The following is a 21,096-nucleotide window of genomic DNA, read 5'->3' as shown; positions in this document are numbered from 1 at the left end:
TTAGTACGCCAGGTTGACATGACGTTTTTCAGGAACTGAACAATATTGGGATCCACCTTGTAAATCTTCAAGATCGTCAAGAGCCATTCGTGAGGTATGGAATCGAATGCTTTTTTGTAGTCTATGTACGAAGCGTAAAGATTCCTTCGCTTGGAGAACGCTTGATTGCAGATAACTGAATCTATTATTAGTTGTTCTTTGCACCCTCGGCTGTCTTTGGTGCATCCTTTCTGTTGCATGGCGATGATGTTATTCCTTTCGCAATGGTTGTGAATTCGGTTTGAAATGCACGATGTGATCAATTTGTAAATCGTTGGAAGACATGTGATTGGTTATTATTACTATTATAATAATTTTTTTGGGGAATATTAATCCCCAATAGCAGACTTGTTCACTTGAAATGAATGTTTCAATTGTTAGAACGTGATGATAACTGCGTCGCTTTACCTTTTTTCTTTATGAATCTCTGAACCAGGTGGCTATTTGGCTGTAAATCACTACTATTTATGCGGAATTGATTGGGAAGATATTTTTCAAATCATTTCAAAGATTTTCATTCAAAATAAATGAGGAAATGAAATCAATATCAGTCAAATATTGAAGTCTTATGCCGCCCACCGACTTCGTTCTTTTCCATCCGTTCGAATCGCCGCGATTCGAATCGTCGTTCCAAAAGCGCCAAAAACCGATGTTTGTGGTGAAAAAAAACGTATTTTCGGATATATTTTCTGTATTTCGGTACCAACTTTGCCAAATCAGAATAACATTGACTTAACCCCGCGGCTTCGGTCGCGTTATGTTTCAGTTTAAAATTCTAGTGAAGATATGTTTGAAATAATATTACGAAACTGATGAAAAGAAAATCAAAGAACACCACTACGAAAAAAGAAAAAAATTAGCTTGAAAGGTGATAACAATTAATGATCAATATCAGAAAATTAATGAACACAATAACCAACACAATGAAGAAAATAGTAATTCTATAATTCCCTATTCACCTTGAATCAGCTACGGCCTTATACTTTATCACGATCGAAACCAAAGAATTATATATCGATCGTACCAAAGATGTTACACACCAAGATAGAGTATAGTCAGAGAGAAAACGAAAACGAAAAAAGATAGCTATATATTCATATTTTGATCAAAACTAAAACAATAAACCACATGCAGCGATTGGTTGAAAGAATCGTATTTTCCGAAGCTATCCGAATGACGCCGAATCGGCATCTTAAATCTAAATAAGCAGACGCTGTTATTAGGCGATTCGTGTGAGAATGGTGGTAGACAATGATTATTTTGAACGATAAACTGCAAAAATTGCTGTGTAAAGTAGTAAAGGTAGTGGGAAATCCGTGCACTGGTAAGTAAACAATAACAAACATTATTATTCCATAGGCGTAGCTTGGGACTCAGCTCTTTTCATTAGAATTGTTCAACTCATCACCAAAGAATTTTTCCTCTCGTTAGAATGCCTAGTGATAGTGTTCGACAAAGAATGTGGATGGACCCGTTAAAACTGAAAATTACAAAATCTTCCAAATGTGTATATGTTTTATCGGACCATTTCTATGATGAAAATTTAATCCTTATATTAGAAACAAAATGTTTGAAAACTGAAGCTATTCCATCCAGGATTTCATCGCCTGATCCTGGTGAGTGTACTGAATATTTTGAATGTATTGAATAAAATCAATCATTATCGAATAAAATCAATCGAATTATCGAAAACTTCAGATACATAATGATTCCAAGCGTTAGAAGAAAAATACATTAAAGAGTAAAAGGTTGGTCAAACGGCAGTAGTTCAAATGGAAACATCAATTATATTCTGAGCAAATTTTGAAATGAAACTTTGAATTTGTTGAATCTGACGTTCCGATTTCCAGCATCGGGAATATATTTATATCCTATTCCATCGGAATAAGAAGACAGCTGAATATGGAACGATGTGCTTCATTGGCAGATAATGCAAACAAACTGTAGAGAAGATTTCTTGAGGAATGTTACCTTTTTCTTGCATAAGATCAAACTCTGAATGAAAAGGTGCTGCAAGGTCATTTATTCTATTTCATATTGAAATACAACAAAATAGTGGTACACAATGATGATTATTATAAGACTTATGAATTGTTATCCCATTATTGTCTTTCAGAATTTCAATGATTAATATAATAATTTTTCTCTTGTAATAGTGTGATAATCACCTCATATTCAATTGTGCAATATGGTTGAAAACCAACTGAGACTCGATTTAATTTCAGCAATGAATTCAGTAATGTTCCACGAAATAAAAGACTTATACTTTCTAATTAGTCCCTATTGTTATTAATGTTGCATATAAATGTTGAGCTTCATGATTATCGTGATATGTTTTTACAGAGCCAGTATTAAATTTCCAATCATTCAATTGAACATTAAAATTTAAGTATAATTTTGATCAAGATGCATAAACTATTTTGAGAATTGTCTAATACCGGCGGTCTCATTTAATTTTGTGACCTCCTTATTGGACTATTAATTCATGTCATCGAACTGTAATATTTCTCTTGATGGAGTTGTTATTTCATATTAAAATTTGTTCATATAGGAGTTCGTTCATTTCTTCTATAGGAATATTTCTCATATCCCTGTTCGACTACAAAAGCAAAGTATAATAAGTCATTGTAATTGATTTCCAGATAAAATGTAGAAAACTAAAATTTAAGGCTATATGTATTACGTAATATGTACTACTGAAGTACTACCTTTCAACATGATCGGATCTGTATTGAATGATATGTAAATATAAATTCATCTAAAAAAACAACCATTATTCGATCATCTAACATCAGTGGTTCAGCAATTTTTTTAAATGGAATCTTCCTGTATTAAAAAATTTCCCCTGACGCAAGAAGTGAACGGATTAGTGCGAAACCTAGCAATGTTATACTATACTAAACAAAATTCTTATTTTTTTTTCAAGAAACACCAATCTGAGTCGCGAAGTTTTTCACGCAATATAAATTTTGAATACTCAACAATCTTGTATGAATATTTCGTTTTGACAATCTGAAAATCTCAGATTGGTAACCCGAATTGATATCCCCGGGTTGAATAGGGGCGGTCTGCAAGAGAATTTTTTTTTCGGAATATCGCAACCATTTATGCGAAAATTTTCCTTTCGGCAGTCGTTAAAACCCCATAGTTATATCAAAAAAAATTCATGCCTCAGGTCATTTCAGTTCAATTTATCGAGAAATTATATCAAGCAAAGTTATTTTTCAAACGAATTGATGGAATTATCAAATTCCCATCATCAATATTCTTCACGCTGTTTTAATCAAAGATATAACATATTATAATTCACAACTTTTCAACGCCACTGGTTTCTATTTACTGTTTGTTTGTAAACATCCAGTGTTTATTATCAGGACACAACATTCTATGCATCCAATGAAGGGATGCTCCATCTTGGTGTGTGATATCTTTGGATCGTACAGCTTTTAACCTCGCCTCGAAGTAGCCGTCACGTGACACTGCGATGCCAGTAAAAACCCCTCTTCAACTGAAACATTAAATCGGATCGAATTACAAATGTTCATATTGGTTTTCGTGAGTTATCCTCAAGAGTTAGATATATGCTATTTTCAACTTTTTCATAGTACTTCTAGAGCTCCACAAAATTGTTCTTGATAATTTTCATTAATCTCTTATACTTTAGCCAGCATGACCATAAGAGCCTGAAATCCATTGAACTTCTTTCTTTAGTTCAATGCTGAAATCAACTGCATATTTCATGACTTGTTTATAAAAAATCGATATTTTTCGTCATCGGTTCATTATATACTGATGACTTGCATACCGAAACTGCCTAGAATGAATTCTCTACACCAAGAGTTCCCTAAGTATGGAATATGTATCCCTACCCACCGGCGGATCGCAAGCAAAAATTTTGTGGCCCTGATACATTCGATAATCCGACCGATCGAGCTAAAGACTTGTTCAGACAGGAAACAGATGTTACGAGATCTGGGTAGGAAACCCTGCTGATTGGTCGGAAGGAGATTGTTTGTCGTAGCGAAGGGAATTATATGGTCGAGAATAATTCTCTCGGAGACTTTGCCAACAATAGGCATCAGACTGATTGGGTGATACTAGAAGGATCCAGCTTGTCACCATTCTTGAGAATACCCTAGCTTGGAGCCACGAAGATGGAAGAGTGCTCGAGGAGAAAGATTTGTCGAAAATTATGGTTAAGGGAATGTATATATTCGAAGAGCAGCTCTTGAGGATAGAAGCAGTAATACCGTCGCCACCAGTCGAAGTAGTTCTATTTCAGAAAGTTATGTTGGGTTAATGAGCGGTCGCACTGCAAAAAGATTAATGTCCCTAGGAGGTGACCTCCACCATCTTCAATCTTTTTATTTTTTTAGGTAGTTAAAGGACTTTTAATGAGTTTTGCTTACAAATACATATATTCCTTTTTGATGAATTTTTATTTCTATTAAATTCGTATGACCACAGTTTCCATTACAATACCATTACCAGCAGGCCTATACCTGGGATTTTATGGGGGTGATTTGGGGTGTTGATTGGAAAAATAGTGCCGAGTTGATGGGGGACCGAAGGCGGGGCATACTGGAATCCTGCGAGTTCTGTAAAATCATTTCTGGATCGTGTTATGTACAATATTTTTATGCAGCCTCACTTTCGCTAGTGGTTACCATTTATTGGTTTTGAAAGGCGAAGAAATACACACCAATGTCACTTTACAAGCGTAGACATAATAAAACACAAAATCAAGAATGGGGATAATGTCTGTGAATTATATATAGAAGGAAAATCAAAGACATGCAGACAAATTACTGAATTCCGAAAAAGTACACCTCCGGGCAGCGAGACCTACGAATTTGAAAATAATATCAATAAAAGAAAAAGGAATTCCAAGGTATACATAACACTTGATTGCTAGTTAACTATAAAACGAAAGTATAACCAATAGGTAGTGAGAGGGATGGACTAATGGACAGAGATTTTGTTACTGTGCTACCCTACGGTTGGATATACAGATTGCCAGCTATTTATTGGATTATTGGAGTAATAATCCAATGAGATATAATCTTAGACCCATTGCTCTGAAGATGCCAACTGCAATTATATACGAAAAGATCACCGCAAAAAGCACTCAAAGGGTTATCAGTTTTGAAAGCATCCATCAATATTATCATTTTGCATTTATTGGTTTTGTTGCCCCTTGCCCTCCCGACCGCATCAGCTATGACTCAAGAATTAAGATTTATATGGAATGATTCATCGGTATGGCGCCAATTTTACGCTTTACTCAGTATTCTTTGCATTTCATGGGCTATTAGAACGTCAATATGTCAAGATTCACATCGGTAAAAACAATCCCAACCTAGATTACAGCATAGACGGCCAACTGCCTTCAGTTTCCTATCACTGCGACCTTTGTGTTATTGTTACGAGCGACCTACCCTGGTCCCAGCATGACTGTTGCGAGTTAAGCAAAACAGGTAGCTTTTTTTTTGCTGAAATCTTTTTATGGTTGCTACGCCGACGTTCAGACCTTCAGCCTACTCATAGGTAGACGTACATACGTCCTATTAATGAGTACGCAGGACCGGCTTGATGACCTTCTTCTCGAGCAGATGCGCATCTTCTGGAATCGGTTCAACGGTGGGTTACTCGCTTTTTCTACGGGATTGTTCGGATTTTTTTTGGTTTGCCTTGTTTCGAGGAGAGGAGAGCTCGGGGAAATATGGTTTATACATTCCATGCACTCCATGGACGTTTTGGCAAGAATATTCGTGATATCTCCATACTGAACAACCATAATTTGCGACGCCATTCAGTAAAGAGAAGAGGAGATTTCAGGACATGTCACAGGCAGTATTTTCCGACCAATAGAGTTTTCCACCTTTGGAACAAGCTGCCTGAAAGACTTGTCAATGCGGCTTCGGTCAAAGACTTCAAGAGTGGATACGACGGTTGGGTCTGCGGCGATGAATAACTTGTTTTTTCTTCATTTTTCCATATCATTCTGTAATGCCTCTTAATTCTTCATTATTTTTATAATTTAGATTTCATTATTTTGTTCACGGTTACTATGTTGATTTTGTTGGAATGTTATTTTGGATTTGAGTTTATAGGTGTTAAGCCTCTACTTTTGTGAATTGTATAATAATAATAATAATAATAATAATAATAAATCATTATCATTCAGAACGTGATAATTGAATTGAAGAGTTATTTCCAAGATAGTGACATATTAGACTGTGTCTAAATGTCACCCACAATTGATTCACTGGAAAGCTGTTTTGTTATTATTATTAGAACTCTTTATTGCTGTATTAATATTTACAGAAGCGTGTACATAGGCAATGTACATGTGCAATGGGTGGACATATCGCCAAGCGATGTCTTCCTGCCTACCCTCATAACTTAGGATTTCCATCAGATGGAGGAGTCTTACAGATATAATTTGAGAAGAAAAGTTACTGTCCTATTATGGTTGTATTCCTGTTGGGACAGAAGGATTGGGGAAGGGGAAATGGGGAACAACGAAGGAACCGCAGCAAGTGTCTTTTATCCGCAGCTCAACTTGAACGACCTGAAGGTAGGCCTACGAGATATCTCCACGGGTATGCGATTCCAGTGCTGAGGGAATCTTACAGAGAAATACAGTTACGAGCAAAATTGTTGGAATGGGCGTTTATTCTCAAGGTGAGATTTGCAAGCGCTCTCGTATGATGTTCTTCTCCCCCGAGGGGCCGGATATAGCAGTGCAAATAAGATGGTACAGTTCATAACCTCTCTATTCCTATCAAAACTATTGAACTGAAATTCAACATGTGCATCTCAATTCGAAAACTAATGGCCGAGAAGCAGCATACGCCAGATACGACGCTGACCAATGGGCAGTAGATTTAGAGCATCTCTGAACTGGCTAACGTGGTTAAATTTCCTCAAATTATATACGATTTTGATACCAGCGTTCTGTAAGCGGTCAAGTTTGCCCAACTGACTCACAGTGAGACCCATGAAGCCCACATCAGCGTAGTCCAGAATAGCTCAACCAACATTTTTCAGTTTTTTAAGGGCTGAATTGATATATAAAAGATTAATAATAGCATAACATATAGCGGATTTCTTTTATACTAACTAAAAATACACTTAATTATCGTATTAGCCAAAAGGTATTCAAAAATTATTATTTCATTCATATGATGAAATAATGAAACCTTTTTATAGAAAGCGTATCGTTTATTCTTATATATGTTTATATAACATCATTTATAAAGCTCTCTTCGCTTGAGATAGATTTATCTTATAAAAGTTTCAAGAATGTATTGTGTAACATCTTTATGATAACTTTAAATCTTTATGATATAGTTATATAGCTGGCCCACGAGAAATTATATGAATTTTTTATAAGCATCAAAACAATAACAACGTTTTGTCCAAAGAACGTTGGCAACTTTGGTTGATGCTCTTCTGGTTCGAAAATTATTTATGTTTTAAAGATGCTATATAAAAGCAGGCCTTATAACTTCTCCTCCGCCATTAGTTTATATATGGAGGAAAATTTTGAGACGAAGCCATTTTGTATTTCTTGTATAAACACATTGAATCAAGCCCATAAATTGAAAACTTATCCCCAAAAATGATTCAGTTGACATAAGTACTTGGAGTAAATGGTTACATATCGAAAAAATCGTAATTTATAAAGAAAATATGAATGTATAATTTCAGTCCAGAAAAATTATTTATTGAAAAAGTCGATAAATTGGAGGCGCACAAAAATTTAGTGAGTTATATTCCAAATATATAAAAACTCTACATGACTTCATTCAAGAGTAAAATGTTTTATAAAGTGTGGTGCTTTTGCGTTATAAAGATGACATATAGTCATTCTTAAAATGTTGTAACGACTCACGTGTCATAAAAACAATAGATATGTAGCTTTTTATACTGCAATTACTAAACAAATTTTGTTAGTTGGGAGGGAGCAACAGAGATAAGAAAAGAGCTTTTCTCGTTTGGACAGGTAGGAAGTTTTTCAAAAGTCGAAGCTGATGGTGGCACTGGTAAAACCTCTTACTTATACTAGTGATTTGAGGATCCTAAGAAGGCGCCTCATCAATAATTGAACCCAGACTCCAAACCTCTGAAGAGTAGGGAATCTTCTCACCACAGAGAACAATTTCGTGATCGTGTCTATTAACTGAACGAGATGTCTTTCAGTACCAATGACGATGGATTGTGTTTTGGATGCGTTTAACACGAAACCCATACGGGAGGCAGTGGTAGCAATGGTTGAAAGATCCTCGTTTAGATGTCGAACACACCAAGTAAATTCCTCAACGTGGTTAAAATTTCTTGGTTACGATCTGGACCACCCTCTATAATAGCAGGCCCCTCAACTTCTGCTCCGCCATTAGTTTATTTATGGTGGAAAATTTGAAGACGAAACCATTTCGTATTTCTTGTATGAGCACATTAAATCAACCCCATTAATTGAAGAATTAATCTCCAAGACTGATTTTTATGACATAATTCCTTGGAAAAATGGTAACATATCTAAAAAAACGTAATTCACAAAGAAAATATGAATGTATATTTTTTGTCCAGAAAATTTATTTATTGAAAATGTCGATAAATTCGAGGCGCACGAAAATTATCAGAAAAATTCACGTATTTCTAAATTTACCACTTCTGAATGTTTGCTATGCTTTAAATTTCTTATTGGCTTCTTCCTTACGCCATGATGACCGATATATTCTTATGATATCAGTTCCGCTGTTATGATATACAGGGTCTTTCACGAGGAACCTCACCCATATTTATACGGGAAACTACTGAACGTATTTTCATGAAATTCAGCACTTATAAGTATTTCACGATGCTGATGAAATCTAAAATATTTTCAAGGCATGAGCACCTCCGGTTTTTCCGGAAATGACGTCAACTTCCGTTTTGGGATGGAAAATTTTCATTTTTGGGATTTTTCAAGATGTAATATTGATGTATCCACTTTGAAAATCGAAATCGCGATTCATGATACAGGGGGTGAAAAAATCGCTTTCAAAGTTAGGGATGACAAAATCGTGAAAAATCAATTTTTTCAAATTAGAACCCCATTTTTTTATGGCAGATATTGAATCTACGTCAAAAAATAAAGTGAGTGTATGCATCACACCCTTGCCCTAAAATGGATATTTTCTGAGTTATTCACAAAGAACTGTTTTTCGTCTTGAATTTTCAGCTCTTTCTTTTCCCTTCACGTCAAAAGATGAAATTTTCATCTTTCAGTATTTGAACCCTGCTGTAGATTTTTCACCCCTTCTTGAAACCGACTTCAAGTTACTATTAGGAGAACCATGGCAAACTCTCGCAGTTATAACTAGAGAAGATGCTCAAAGTTTTGACCGTTAATTTCTAGACATTCATTTATACGTCTCAGGAATGCTTCGTGCGTTGCTCTTCTTATTTCAGCGGAAGGAAGAGATCTGCAAAAGTGTTTAAAAACCAAATTGAGTTTCAAAACTATGAATCTTAAAATCTAAACAAACCTGAACGCATTTCTGACTCGTTCTATGCAGTCCTCTTTATCAATCAGGGGAGTTGAGTAGAAAATATTTTTTATCCTACCCCAAACATAATAGTCTAAAGGAGTTGAATCGGGAGAACGTGGTGGCCAAAGATGTGGACCATTGTTCGCCAACCATCGATCTTCAAATAGCCTGTAGAGGATATTTGACACATTGAGTGAATTGTGTGGAGGCGCGCCATCTTGTTGATACCATAAGTCATTATGATTCTGTACTAGCGGCTCAATTATTTGAGTCAATATGTCAGAATATCTATCTCCTAAGGGAGAATATTCTTTAAATAATGCAAACATGTGTAGTGTTCTATCTTACCAGTTAAAGTCCCATCATAAATGTGAACATCGAGAATTGCATCATTTTTGATGGCGCGAAAAACATTGAAACTCCAGGTCTCTTGAAAGTTCCATTGTCTGAAGTCGTGGTTGTTCTCTTCATCCCAATAATGACTGTTATGCCTATTGAAAAAAAGTTTTCACTCTCTTGAAATCGAATCATCATAGCTTCGCAAAACTCTGTTCTCCTGACGAAATCAGTTTCCTTCAAATTCTGTACCCTATTGAATTTATATGGGTGCATTTTATGTTTTTTTAGTATTCTCCAAACACTCGATTGAGATAATCCCAGATCAATCTCGGCATCTTTGAGAGAATTTTGAGGATTCACACGAAAATATGCAAGATTTGTAATTTCGTTGTTCTCATCTTCTACTACACTTTTTTCTCTATGTATAGTTTTCTTAACGAAAGATCCGACATTTCTCAAGTTTGTCATGGTTCTGTTAATGGTATCTCTCGTTGGTCTGGGTCGGTCAGGAAACCTCTCAATGAACAATCGAATCGTTCTATCTACAACTTTATTACATTCTCCATGAAGTAGAATGAGATTTAAATAATCTTCATTGGTAAAATTAGGCATAGTGATCGATTTTATAACTTAATACGAATTATCACCAAATTAATAGTAAACACAAAACTCTACTGAATAAAGAGGAATTTGGCAGATGTAATTAATGATATCTATCATTAAAAAAAATGTAAAACATGGTAAGTTTTTGCATATGGTTCATAAGGAATTATTTATTTATCACTGGAGAGAAAACCGATGGCCGATTAGTTGAAATAAAGAGGTTTCCGATACAAATTCGAATCAAAATTCGCCATCTATTTAGGAATAACCTGTAACTTTTTTCTCTTTCATATTAGGGTAGTAAAATCTAAAACATAGTTTAAGTAACAGTTCCTGAAAATTTCATCTTTTTGGCGTGAAGGGAAAAGAAATAGCTGAAAATTCAAGACGAAAAACAGTTTTTTGTGAATAACTCAGAAAATATCCACTTTAGGGCAAGGGTGTGATGCATACACTCACATTATTTTTTAACGTAGATTCAATATCTGCCATAAAAAAATGGGGTTCTAATTTGAAAAAATTGATTTTTCACGATTTTGCCATCCCTAAATTTGAAAGCGATTTTTTCACCCCCTGTGTCATGAATCTCGATTTCGATTTTTAAAGTGGATACATCAATCTTACATCTTGAAAAATCCCAAAAATGAAAATTTCTCATTTTGAAATGAAGTCAGTTTATAACGTCTTCGATTTGAAACGAGTTTTCTGAAAATGCCAAGACGTAAATTAACAAACGCTGAGGCTAATAGGGCTATCGGAGTGCTACAGGCTGGGCTAACTCAGGTTGTTGTAGCGGAAAGGCTCCAAGTCAGCCAAAGTGTGATATCTCGACTTTGGGATAGGTTCAGGGAGACAGGTTCCGTGTTGGAAAGACCAAGGCTTGATGGGCGACAAAAAAACAACACCTGCTCAGGATCGTTTCATCACTGTTTCGGCGAGAAGACGCCCTACATCTACGTGTAGAATACCACGAAATACTCTTCAAAATGCAGATGGGGTCCAAGTTTCCTTCGAAACCATCAGACGACGTTTAAGAGAGGTGAATCTATGTTCTAGACGTCCATTAAGAGGAGTTCCATTAACACGTGACCATAAGCGTCAAAGACTGGAATGGGCAAGGCAACATATCAATTGGAACGATCAATGGCGTAGTGTCCTTTTCACTGATGAATCCAGATATGGACGATCTTATGATTCTCGAAGAATAAGGATATGGATAATCCCACGCATACCCCGTAATCGTCGCTATGTCCAAGAAGTCCATCCATTCCGAGGGGGTAGTGTTATGGTGTGTGCCGGGATATGTTTCATTGGGCGCACAGATCTACACATTTGTCCTGGGAATATGACCGCTTTACACTATAGGGACCATGTCATTGAAAATGTTGTGCCAAATTTTCACGCTACTATTGGTGAAACTTTTCAATTTCTATCTAGACGATAACGCTAGACCTCACCGTGCAGCCATAGTTGAGAATGCGCGCGAGGAGCTTGGTATTCCACATTTACCAATACCTCCGCACTCACCAGATTTGAATTGCATAGAACATGCATGGGATGTGCTCCAAAGTAGATTAGATAATGATCAACCTACCCCAGAATCCTTATATGATGTGAGAGAGCTTCTGCCCCGTTTATGGAAGCAAATTCCTCAAGAAATGTTCAACAACCTCGTGTGTAGTATGCAAAGGAGATGTCAAGCTGTTATTGATGCCCGTGGAGGCCATACATTGTATTGATACTCTTAAATGCTTGAATTCTCTGGGAATAAAATTTCGTTATTTCACTCGATTTTTCCTAACCACCCTGTATACGCTGCAGACCTTCAGTCTAAAATTAATTTGCAACTTGAAATCATATTAATATGCATTATCATCACAAAAATTATTTTAACTATATTTTTTTGCAATTAAAGTCAATATCCCAAACTCATGTGGAGCAGTTTATTTCTTAAAGCTCTCCTCAGCATTTATAAAGCTGTTATACTGCTTTCGGTAAACTAATTTATGTAAGCGTTATTATAGAACACCCATAAATGACTTTTGTATTATATTTATATTGGTTTTATAGTTGCTCTATTCCAAACACATGAAAACTCTACACTCTACATGACTTAATGTAAAATGTTTTATAAATTATGGCCCTTTTGCGTTATAACGATGACATATATTCATTCTAAAAATGTTGTAACGACACACGTTTCATATGAACAATCGATATGTAGTTGTTTATACTGCTATTACTCAACAAATTTTCCTAGTTGGGAGAAGGCATGCTAGTAAAAATCTTCCGATGCAGTTTCTATTTTGGGAAATTGCGTCAAGTAAAGCAAGCGGGTATAGTTAATTCATAAATATAAGGACAGTAATGATGTGATGGTATATGTCAATACCATTAATAGCTATTCCTATTTTTTCTCGATTCCAAAAACTCACAGAAAATCAACCATTTCTGAAAGTTGTCCTTGGATACCTCTAATCTGTTTCTAATTCTTCAAAATGTAACAGGCGCCTTTCAGTTTTGCACCCCTTCTCAATTCCTTACCTGTTGATGGAATCCTGAATAAACTGCTCATATTACTATCCCAGCATCGCCGACAAACTCAAATTGATTATCTTGAATTAACCATTATACGGGTAAGAAAAATGCCCCAACCTGCTGGAAAATCTAATTAGGAGAATATTTAGCATTTTAAGTATACCACTCTCAGATAATTCCATTGAATCGTTTCATGCATCCAAGGAACCACATCATTCGATGCAGGCATGTGAGGTAAAACCTCCCTTTTCATTCATGAAGAAGGAAATTGTTATTGCCTGAGGCACGTCTCAGGCGCGACAACACGTTGTTCCACGGAATTCCATTTTATCACCACCCTCTGCAACCTGCCAAGTGGCTCGTTTTTTCTTTCCATTTTATATTCTGAGTCAGTCAGCAATTTACATATTATCGATATTTTATCCCTGTTATGAAATCGCTGCATAATGAGTCAATGACGAATTTAGAAAAACGGATCAAATTTTCCATTGCCAAATTTCTCGAACATAATCAAAATAGCATTATCTTGGAATATTGTCAAATTCCCTATCTGAAGCGCACAGACCGTGATCGATGTACACAGTAGTACTATATAGTTTTCTTCACTTTCGACCCATTCACGACGATAATCGGTTTTTGACATTTCCAATGTTTGCTTACGCTGCCAACTCATTAATTCCATGGATGGCCAATGCGCATGTGCGGAACTATTAACAATAAAATACCTGATTGGCTCTGTCTCTTTCTGATACATGGTTTTATGAACTGACAGGAATGAAATGATTTCACTTCACAACCATTCGAATATTTTCGACCTTAACCTAACAATTGGTTGGTTAATGGTTAACCGGTCGGTTCATAGACGATGACGTCGACCCTCGGTTGTTTCCGTCCCATTCGAATTCTTCGTAAACGAAACGGTTGGTTAAACAAGTTAAACCAAAGATAATACATATGTGTAATATCTTTGAGTTAAACAAGTATTTGTTTCTGAATCGAATATATATTCATAAAATGCTTAAACGCAAAGCAGTTGCAGCCGTATTATTAGTGGATTAATTGGGTGATTCTGATTCATCGAATATAGAAAAAATATTTTTAATGAGTGCCATTGCCAATAAAAGTAATGATATCAATTACATGAGCATTGAAATGTTCGTGAAAGAGAAGCACTCAAGGATTTCAAATTATTTTGAAAATTGGGTGGACAGATATCTTGATTATGATTTTTACCTTCATTTCCGTATGACAAGGGAAACATTTAAATTATTATTAAGAGAAGTCAACTTCATGAACACGAAACATGAAAAAAATACACTTCACGGACACGGAAAAGGCCCTTTTATTCACTCTTTGTTATCTTGCTAAAAGAGATACACTGATATCCACCGCCGACAGGTTTAATGTAGCTGTATCAACTATGCACGATCTCTCATACCATTATATAAAAATATTAGCACTACTATCAAAAAAGTTCATTTGTTGGCCAAATAGCAATGAGTGCAAAACCATTTGTGAAGAGTTTGGTTTGAAAGGTTATCCAGGTAACAAAAAGCTAATCTTATATCAGAAGTTGGTATGCATCTGAATCAATTTTATTATTGATTTATTGCCTCCCTGTTTAGGCGTTATCGTTCTTTCATTATTTGTTTATTTTTTTTTTTTGCATATAGATGTTATTGGAGCAATTGATGGTACACATATCAATTGTACAGTATCGGAAAGTCGGCATGACAGTTATCAGAACAGGAAGTTGTCACATTCAATAGTCATTCAAGGAATTTGCACAATGAATAAAATCTTCACAAATGTTTGTATTGAATTTCCAGGATCTGTTCATGATGCAAAGGCAAAATTTAAAAATTTATATTTTATAGGCAAAAATGTTCGAGAATAATTTTTAGGTCTTGAAAAAATATTTCTTGAATAAACAAATTTATTTAAAAGGAAAGGAATTTTTCTTTCCTGAAAATAACCATTTAGTGGGGGATTCTGCTTATCCTTGTTTGGAGTGGTTAATGACACCATATCGGTATAATGAATCTTTACTTATAATTATTTATTGTTAATTGTTTTTTTTTAGTGATATCGGTCGTTTATCAATTAAAGAAAGATAACACAATAAAATTTTAAGTTCTAAAAGGTTTGTTATTGAAAATGCATTTGGTTTATTAAAGGAGCGTTGGAGGATTTCAAAATGTGTAAATGCATACTCTATTCAAAAAGTCGTGTATATAGCAACAGCTTGCTGTATGCTACATAATTTTTGTTTAATTAATAAAGATGGATATAATGAAGAGGGTGACCTAGAATTAAGAGACACACTGAATATTCACTCTAGGGATAGGGACAATTTAAAAGGTGTGAATAAAAGAAATGCAATTTGTAATAATTTGTATTCACAATAAATAAACTTTATCACAAACGTTTCATATTCCTTGACCTTTTCAGAAATATACAAAGTTATGAAAAATATCACAAATTTGTAAAAATAAAAACAACTCTTAATATTAATAATAATAATAATAAGTTATTTATTTCAACAGGTAAATACCCAGTTACAGAAAATAACTTAACCTAGCATAATAAAAGAAACCAAGCTACATTGCTAATAACGAAAAGGAAGAAAAACAAAATTGAACAATATGTTACTAGAGACTAGAAATATGCAAATGAGAAATCAATCAATATTGTAAACTAAAAACAATTTAAAATTACAATAGCATTTAAATAACGAACAAAAAAAATGAAGAAAACAACCGCCAAGCGCTAAAAATAATTATACACAAATAAACACCTTAAAGACTTAATTCAACCTTAATATATATCCGCTAATAACAGACGCCAATGTGTCAAAGTGAATGTCACAATCTCTCGCAATCGAGTTGAAAATAGACTCAATGAACCAAATGGGGGACTGTATTAAGGAATTGGTCCTCGGGGTCTGGAGATGGAATAATTCCACAGCACGAGATGCTGCTCTTGGAACGCGGAAACTCAAAGCAGTCAATAGTGGCGGACAGTCAATATCGTTGTGCAGTAGCTTGTAAAGAAATTAAAGACCCTCGATTTCTCTCCTACCCCGTAGTGAAACAACATTGAATCCATTCAACAATATAGTATGGTCGAATCCTCTTGGTGCATAAACTTTATCCTCCCTCGAAGCCAAGAATTTCAGGAATCTCCTTTGTACCGCCTCAAGATGGTATTCATGGCAATAATAAATAGGACGCCAAATTATGCTGGCATACTCCAACTTGCTACGAATGAAGGAACTGAAGAGAATCATCAATGTTGAAGTATTACTGAAATACTTGCTATTGCGTGCGATGAATCCATATGTTCTCGAGGCAGACGAAATGAATTGAGAGATATGCGGGATGAACGAAAACTTCTGATCAAAGATTACACCAAGATCCTTCACCCTATCAACTCGAGAAAGGACCTGGTCCCCGATGACATAATCATACTTCTGAATATCTACTTTCCTTGTGAAGCTAACAATACTACACTTTGGAACATTCGAACTCAAACGATTGTTTTTACACCAATTGACAAGATTATTAAGTCCGAGCTGGAGTCGAACACAGTCATCTACTGAACGAATTACAAAATACAACTTCAAGTCGTCCGCAAACATCAGATGCGGCAAGCCAAGGACATCCATCAGGTCATTCACGAATAGAATAAATAAGAGTGGCCCTAGATTGGACCCCTGAGGTATTCCAGAAGTGGGTATAAAGTCAGATGATCTTATACCCTCAAGCTGAACGAACTGACGACGATCAAGTATGAACGAAACAGCTTGACAAGGCTCTCCGTGAAACTGAACCTGTTCCGCAATTTCCATAACATATATTAATATTAAAAAACAAAACAATAATACTCATTTAAAATAAAGAAAATATGAGAATTACACAAAGTTAAAAAAAATATCACAAATTTGTAAAAATAAAAACAACTCTTACATTCAAACCTCATAATAATGTTAACTTCTTCTTCTTCTTCTTCTTTTATTGTGCTTGGCAGCGGGGCCATCTACACATTGAACACTTCAATCTTCAAAGTGCTTAATATTTTAATATAATTTCAAGAGGTGATAGATAAAGACTTTTATTTATTATAGAGGTAAGTTTCAGCTTCGGGTGAGGAGGGGTGACACATAAGGCATCACTCGGGAAACTGAAAGGATACATAGTGTTAGCCTCACGGAAATCCACATATCACAGCTTATATCCACAAGAATTCAAAAAACCGAAGAGTGATTTGTATACCAACAGATTTTCAGAGAATATCAAATCTTGGATGTTAAGAGGAAAAGGCATTTTAGCGCATACTTTAGAATGGTCGTCATATAGTTTCCTGCATTCATGATCTTTGAGAGAGCATGAAAAGAAAATGTGCAGCAAATCTCCTCTCTCTCCACATTCACAAAGGTCACTGTCTTTGACCTGGATATTAGCTAAGTGGGCAGGTGAACAGCAGTGGTTTGCATTGAGTCTATTCATTGTTGTCAGATTGCCTCTAGGGAGATCAATTGAATGGAACCATGGTTTTTTATGGAAGTGGGTCATGTTAATCATGGTAGAGTAGAGATGACCCCTAAGGAGAGAAGATCGTTTCCATTCCGACCTCTATTTCTCCCATATGTTTCGTTTAAATGAGGGCCAATGTCCTCTTATGTCTCCTTTGATAGGAAGGGGACTAGGGAGTTTGCTACCTTCCTTAGCCAAACGGTCTGCATGATCATTGCCTGAAATGTTTGTATGGCTGGGAACCCAGACGAATTCAATATTACGGTTGGACTGAGAGTGTGAAGAAAGTCGGAAGGACAAAGGAAACTGAAAACAAGGAAGACGGCAAGAGGAGAAGAAACAATCTGTCTCAGGTAGCAAACTGAGAGCCTCCAATAAAGGTGGTGCAGATCGACCACCCCATGCATGGCGCCAAGATGACAGCAGTGACATCTTTTGGAGGAGGGGAAATAATGTTAACTAAAACAAAATTTCTTCTATGAATCACAGATTTGAGAGAGAGCTCAATTTCGTCGTTTCTTTCTTGTGGGAGGACATAGTAAATTATTTATCGTTTTAATCATTTGGCTCTTTATTCTATTCTGTTTCCTTGTTTCTGCCAACATACTTTGCATAATCTCAAGCTGTAATTGATTATGTCTTTCTTGGTTTTTAATCATTTCTTCTAATAATCGATAGGAAGCAGTTTTTGGTTTTTTATTTTCTTTATTCAGTGAAAATCTATTATTGAAAGGAGCTGCAACAGGCAGATTTTCATCATCTACTTCCTGATTTTTTTCTTCTTCTCTTATTGTAGCTTCAACGCTCTCCATTGGCATACCTTCATTGCTCTGTACTTCTAAATTCTCCTCCAAGGAATCAATTATGAGAGGAGGAGCAATTTTATATTTATGATGTAATATTTCATGGAGTTTGTCAAAATGCTGTGGTTTTTCAACAGCAGCAGCACCAGTTTTTCTTGAATTTTGTAAATAATTCAAATATTTCTTATTCAGATTAGCAAATTTTTGGCGGCACTTCTCCCCTTTATTACTTCCCAAATAAAAACCCTGCCTTTCAATTTCCTCCCCTATTTTATTCCAGAGCTTCTGCTTCATATTTTTTTTTATCAGAAAATAACTTTATATATTTTTCTGAACCTCTGAGTTCCCGAAGCAAGTTTGTAGCTTCGACATTATCTGGAGAATTTTTTTTCCCAGACCAAACACAATTTTGTTCTGAAATGGAAAATACTGAAATCTTTTAGAATGAAATTCACAAATATCAGTGACAGAACGATATCACTTTTCTTGCCGATACGATATATCGGCCGATACCGATATTTACGTTCCGATATATCGTATCGGCAATCATAACACCATCTACATATTTATACACGAACGAGGTTGGTCCAAATATGACGAACCAAGCTATGAACCAGTCAAGAACCAATATCATTCGAAATCGCCTAATATGTTGATATTGATAGGTGTGAAATGATGTATTCCAAGTGTTTTCAATTTTTTAATATAAGCCGAAAGCGCTCTACCTAATATTAAAAAATTGAAAATACTTGGAATACATCATTTCACAAATATCAATATCTTTACCAAGTACAAGCTAACGATTCAACGTATGTTGATATTGGTTTGAATCAGGTTCAAACTCAGGTTTGCATTACGTAGTACTGTATTTTATTATTTTATTTCTAATGATTAGAAGTCAAAATTCATGAAACTTCATCATATTGCAACACTTAACGCTCGGATTCATAACAAAAATGAGATATTATGTGTTTTTCACAGAGAACCTGCGGAATGCGGAGATTAACAAAAGTGATGTTGAATCAACAAAATTGTAGGATTGTGAACATTTTCTAGGTTGTTTACCACCGTTATATTATCTGTATTGTATCTAGATAAGTCTGTTTTTGTCCTGAAATTCAGTTGGCAGTTGAGGTAATAACTCTAGTTCAAATTATGATTGTTTTTTTCAGCACTGAAAAGTGGAAACATCTATGAAGGATATATTCACGGCCTTCTGTTTATATTTGAAATTAAGAGTAAAATTGATGGGATGAGGCCAGAAGAAAGGACAATCAATTCGATATCACGCCGACGTTAAGGTTTATTTAAAACCTTCCTCAGGGCTCTGGAAGAGCGATACAAAATTCATATTAATTGAGGAGCTATTATTGTTTTGTCTTGAGTTGAACAATGACAACATAATATGATACAAACTAACAAGAGTCACAACATTTCAGTTAACAACAACAACTATGAAAATAGAAGGCAGATTTGTGCGATGTCTGAGGGTGTGAGAGAACAATTCACAAAATAAAAAATAAAAAACAATCATTAAATAAACACATAAAAACATTCTTGAACATGAAATCACTTACAATATCAACTCGGTCCCTTGTCAACTTTAAATAAAAATTCCAATAACTCAAGCAATTCAGAAACTGAGCGATACATTTATTTCTTCGTATATAAACAAAAAGAACCAACATGCCAAGCGTAATATGAACCATCCGTCCAGGTGTCAACCGAGAACAGATACTTAGCATGATATGAAACAAAGAACAAGGACAAGAATGGTCATCGAAATAGAGATGATTTACCGTTTTATTCTCTTCATTTTCTTTACTAAACTATAATATGCGGTGTTTAGCTGCTCTATATCAGTCCTCTTATTTATGGAGTTGGGTTCTTGGACAATAGAGATCATTTCGTGAATTAATCTCTTTTTTAAAATACTCTGCTGTCCAAGAACCGTCACATTATCAAAGTCAAAGGTATGCAACTCTTTAAGGGAGTGTTCTGCTAAGGCAGTATTGTTATCCTTCTTTTTTATCGGGTTGTGGATATTGATACTATCTCTTCGATGTTCGGATAGCCTTGTTTCAAGATATGTACCAGTCTGTCCGATATAAGAGCTCACACAGTCTTTGCAGTTTATCTTATAGATAACATTCGAAAGTAGTAATTTGGGTGTAGTAGATTTTAACCTCGAGAAAAATTGCTTCAACGTATTAGAGGGTTTGTATGTGACACTGAAACCCGTCGATCCAAGCACCGATTTGACTCTCTCAGACAGACCTTTAATATATGGTATCACGAAAAATTTTTTTGTGATGTTATTGTCACAATTATTCGCCGTTCCGTGATCATTATCATCATATAAAACTCTTTTGACAATCGTTTAAGGATAGTTGTTCTTCAATAGGTAGGTTTTAATTTTCTCTAAATTCCCACAATGCAACATCTCGTCAGACAAAGAAGTAGCCCTGTATTTGAGATTCTTGATAATGTTGATCTTATGTGACAAAGGGTGAAATGAATTAAAATTGAGAAATCTCTCGGAAAACGAAGGCTTATGGTACCAGTCAGTTTTAATGACATTGTCTGATCTTATAACTAATATGTCCAAAAATGGTAGCTTGTTACCAACTTCCACTTCAACAGTGAACTGCAGTCGTGGATGAAAAGAGTTGAAAGTACTCAACATAACATCTACTCCAT

The 21,096-nt window shown here is 35.3% G+C and overlaps 1 protein-coding gene across 3 annotated transcripts in view; it reads left to right on the top strand.

The window, feature by feature from the left end:
- The window catches only part of LOC123321548 (neurotrimin-like), a 652,977-nt gene that overhangs the window by 218,141 nt on the left and 413,740 nt on the right, over positions 1 to 21,096 (top strand). Inside the window, exon 1 of one of the 3 annotated variants that reach the window (XM_044909214.1) lies at positions 1,277 to 1,363. The exons of the other annotated variants lie outside the window; for them this stretch is intronic. Within the exon in view, the coding sequence (XP_044765149.1) occupies positions 1,291 to 1,363 (73 nt within the window). The 5' untranslated portion in view covers positions 1,277 to 1,290. Of the gene's footprint in view, positions 1 to 1,276; positions 1,364 to 21,096 lie in introns of those variants that run through there. 3 annotated transcript variants of the gene reach the window in all.

This window comes from Coccinella septempunctata, chromosome X (assembly GCF_907165205.1).
Source record: "Coccinella septempunctata chromosome X, icCocSept1.1, whole genome shotgun sequence".
Lineage (NCBI taxonomy): Eukaryota > Metazoa > Arthropoda > Insecta > Coleoptera > Coccinellidae > Coccinella > Coccinella septempunctata.
The sequence above is the reverse complement of the archived record's forward strand: the minus strand, read 5'-3'. Positions and strand labels throughout refer to the sequence as shown.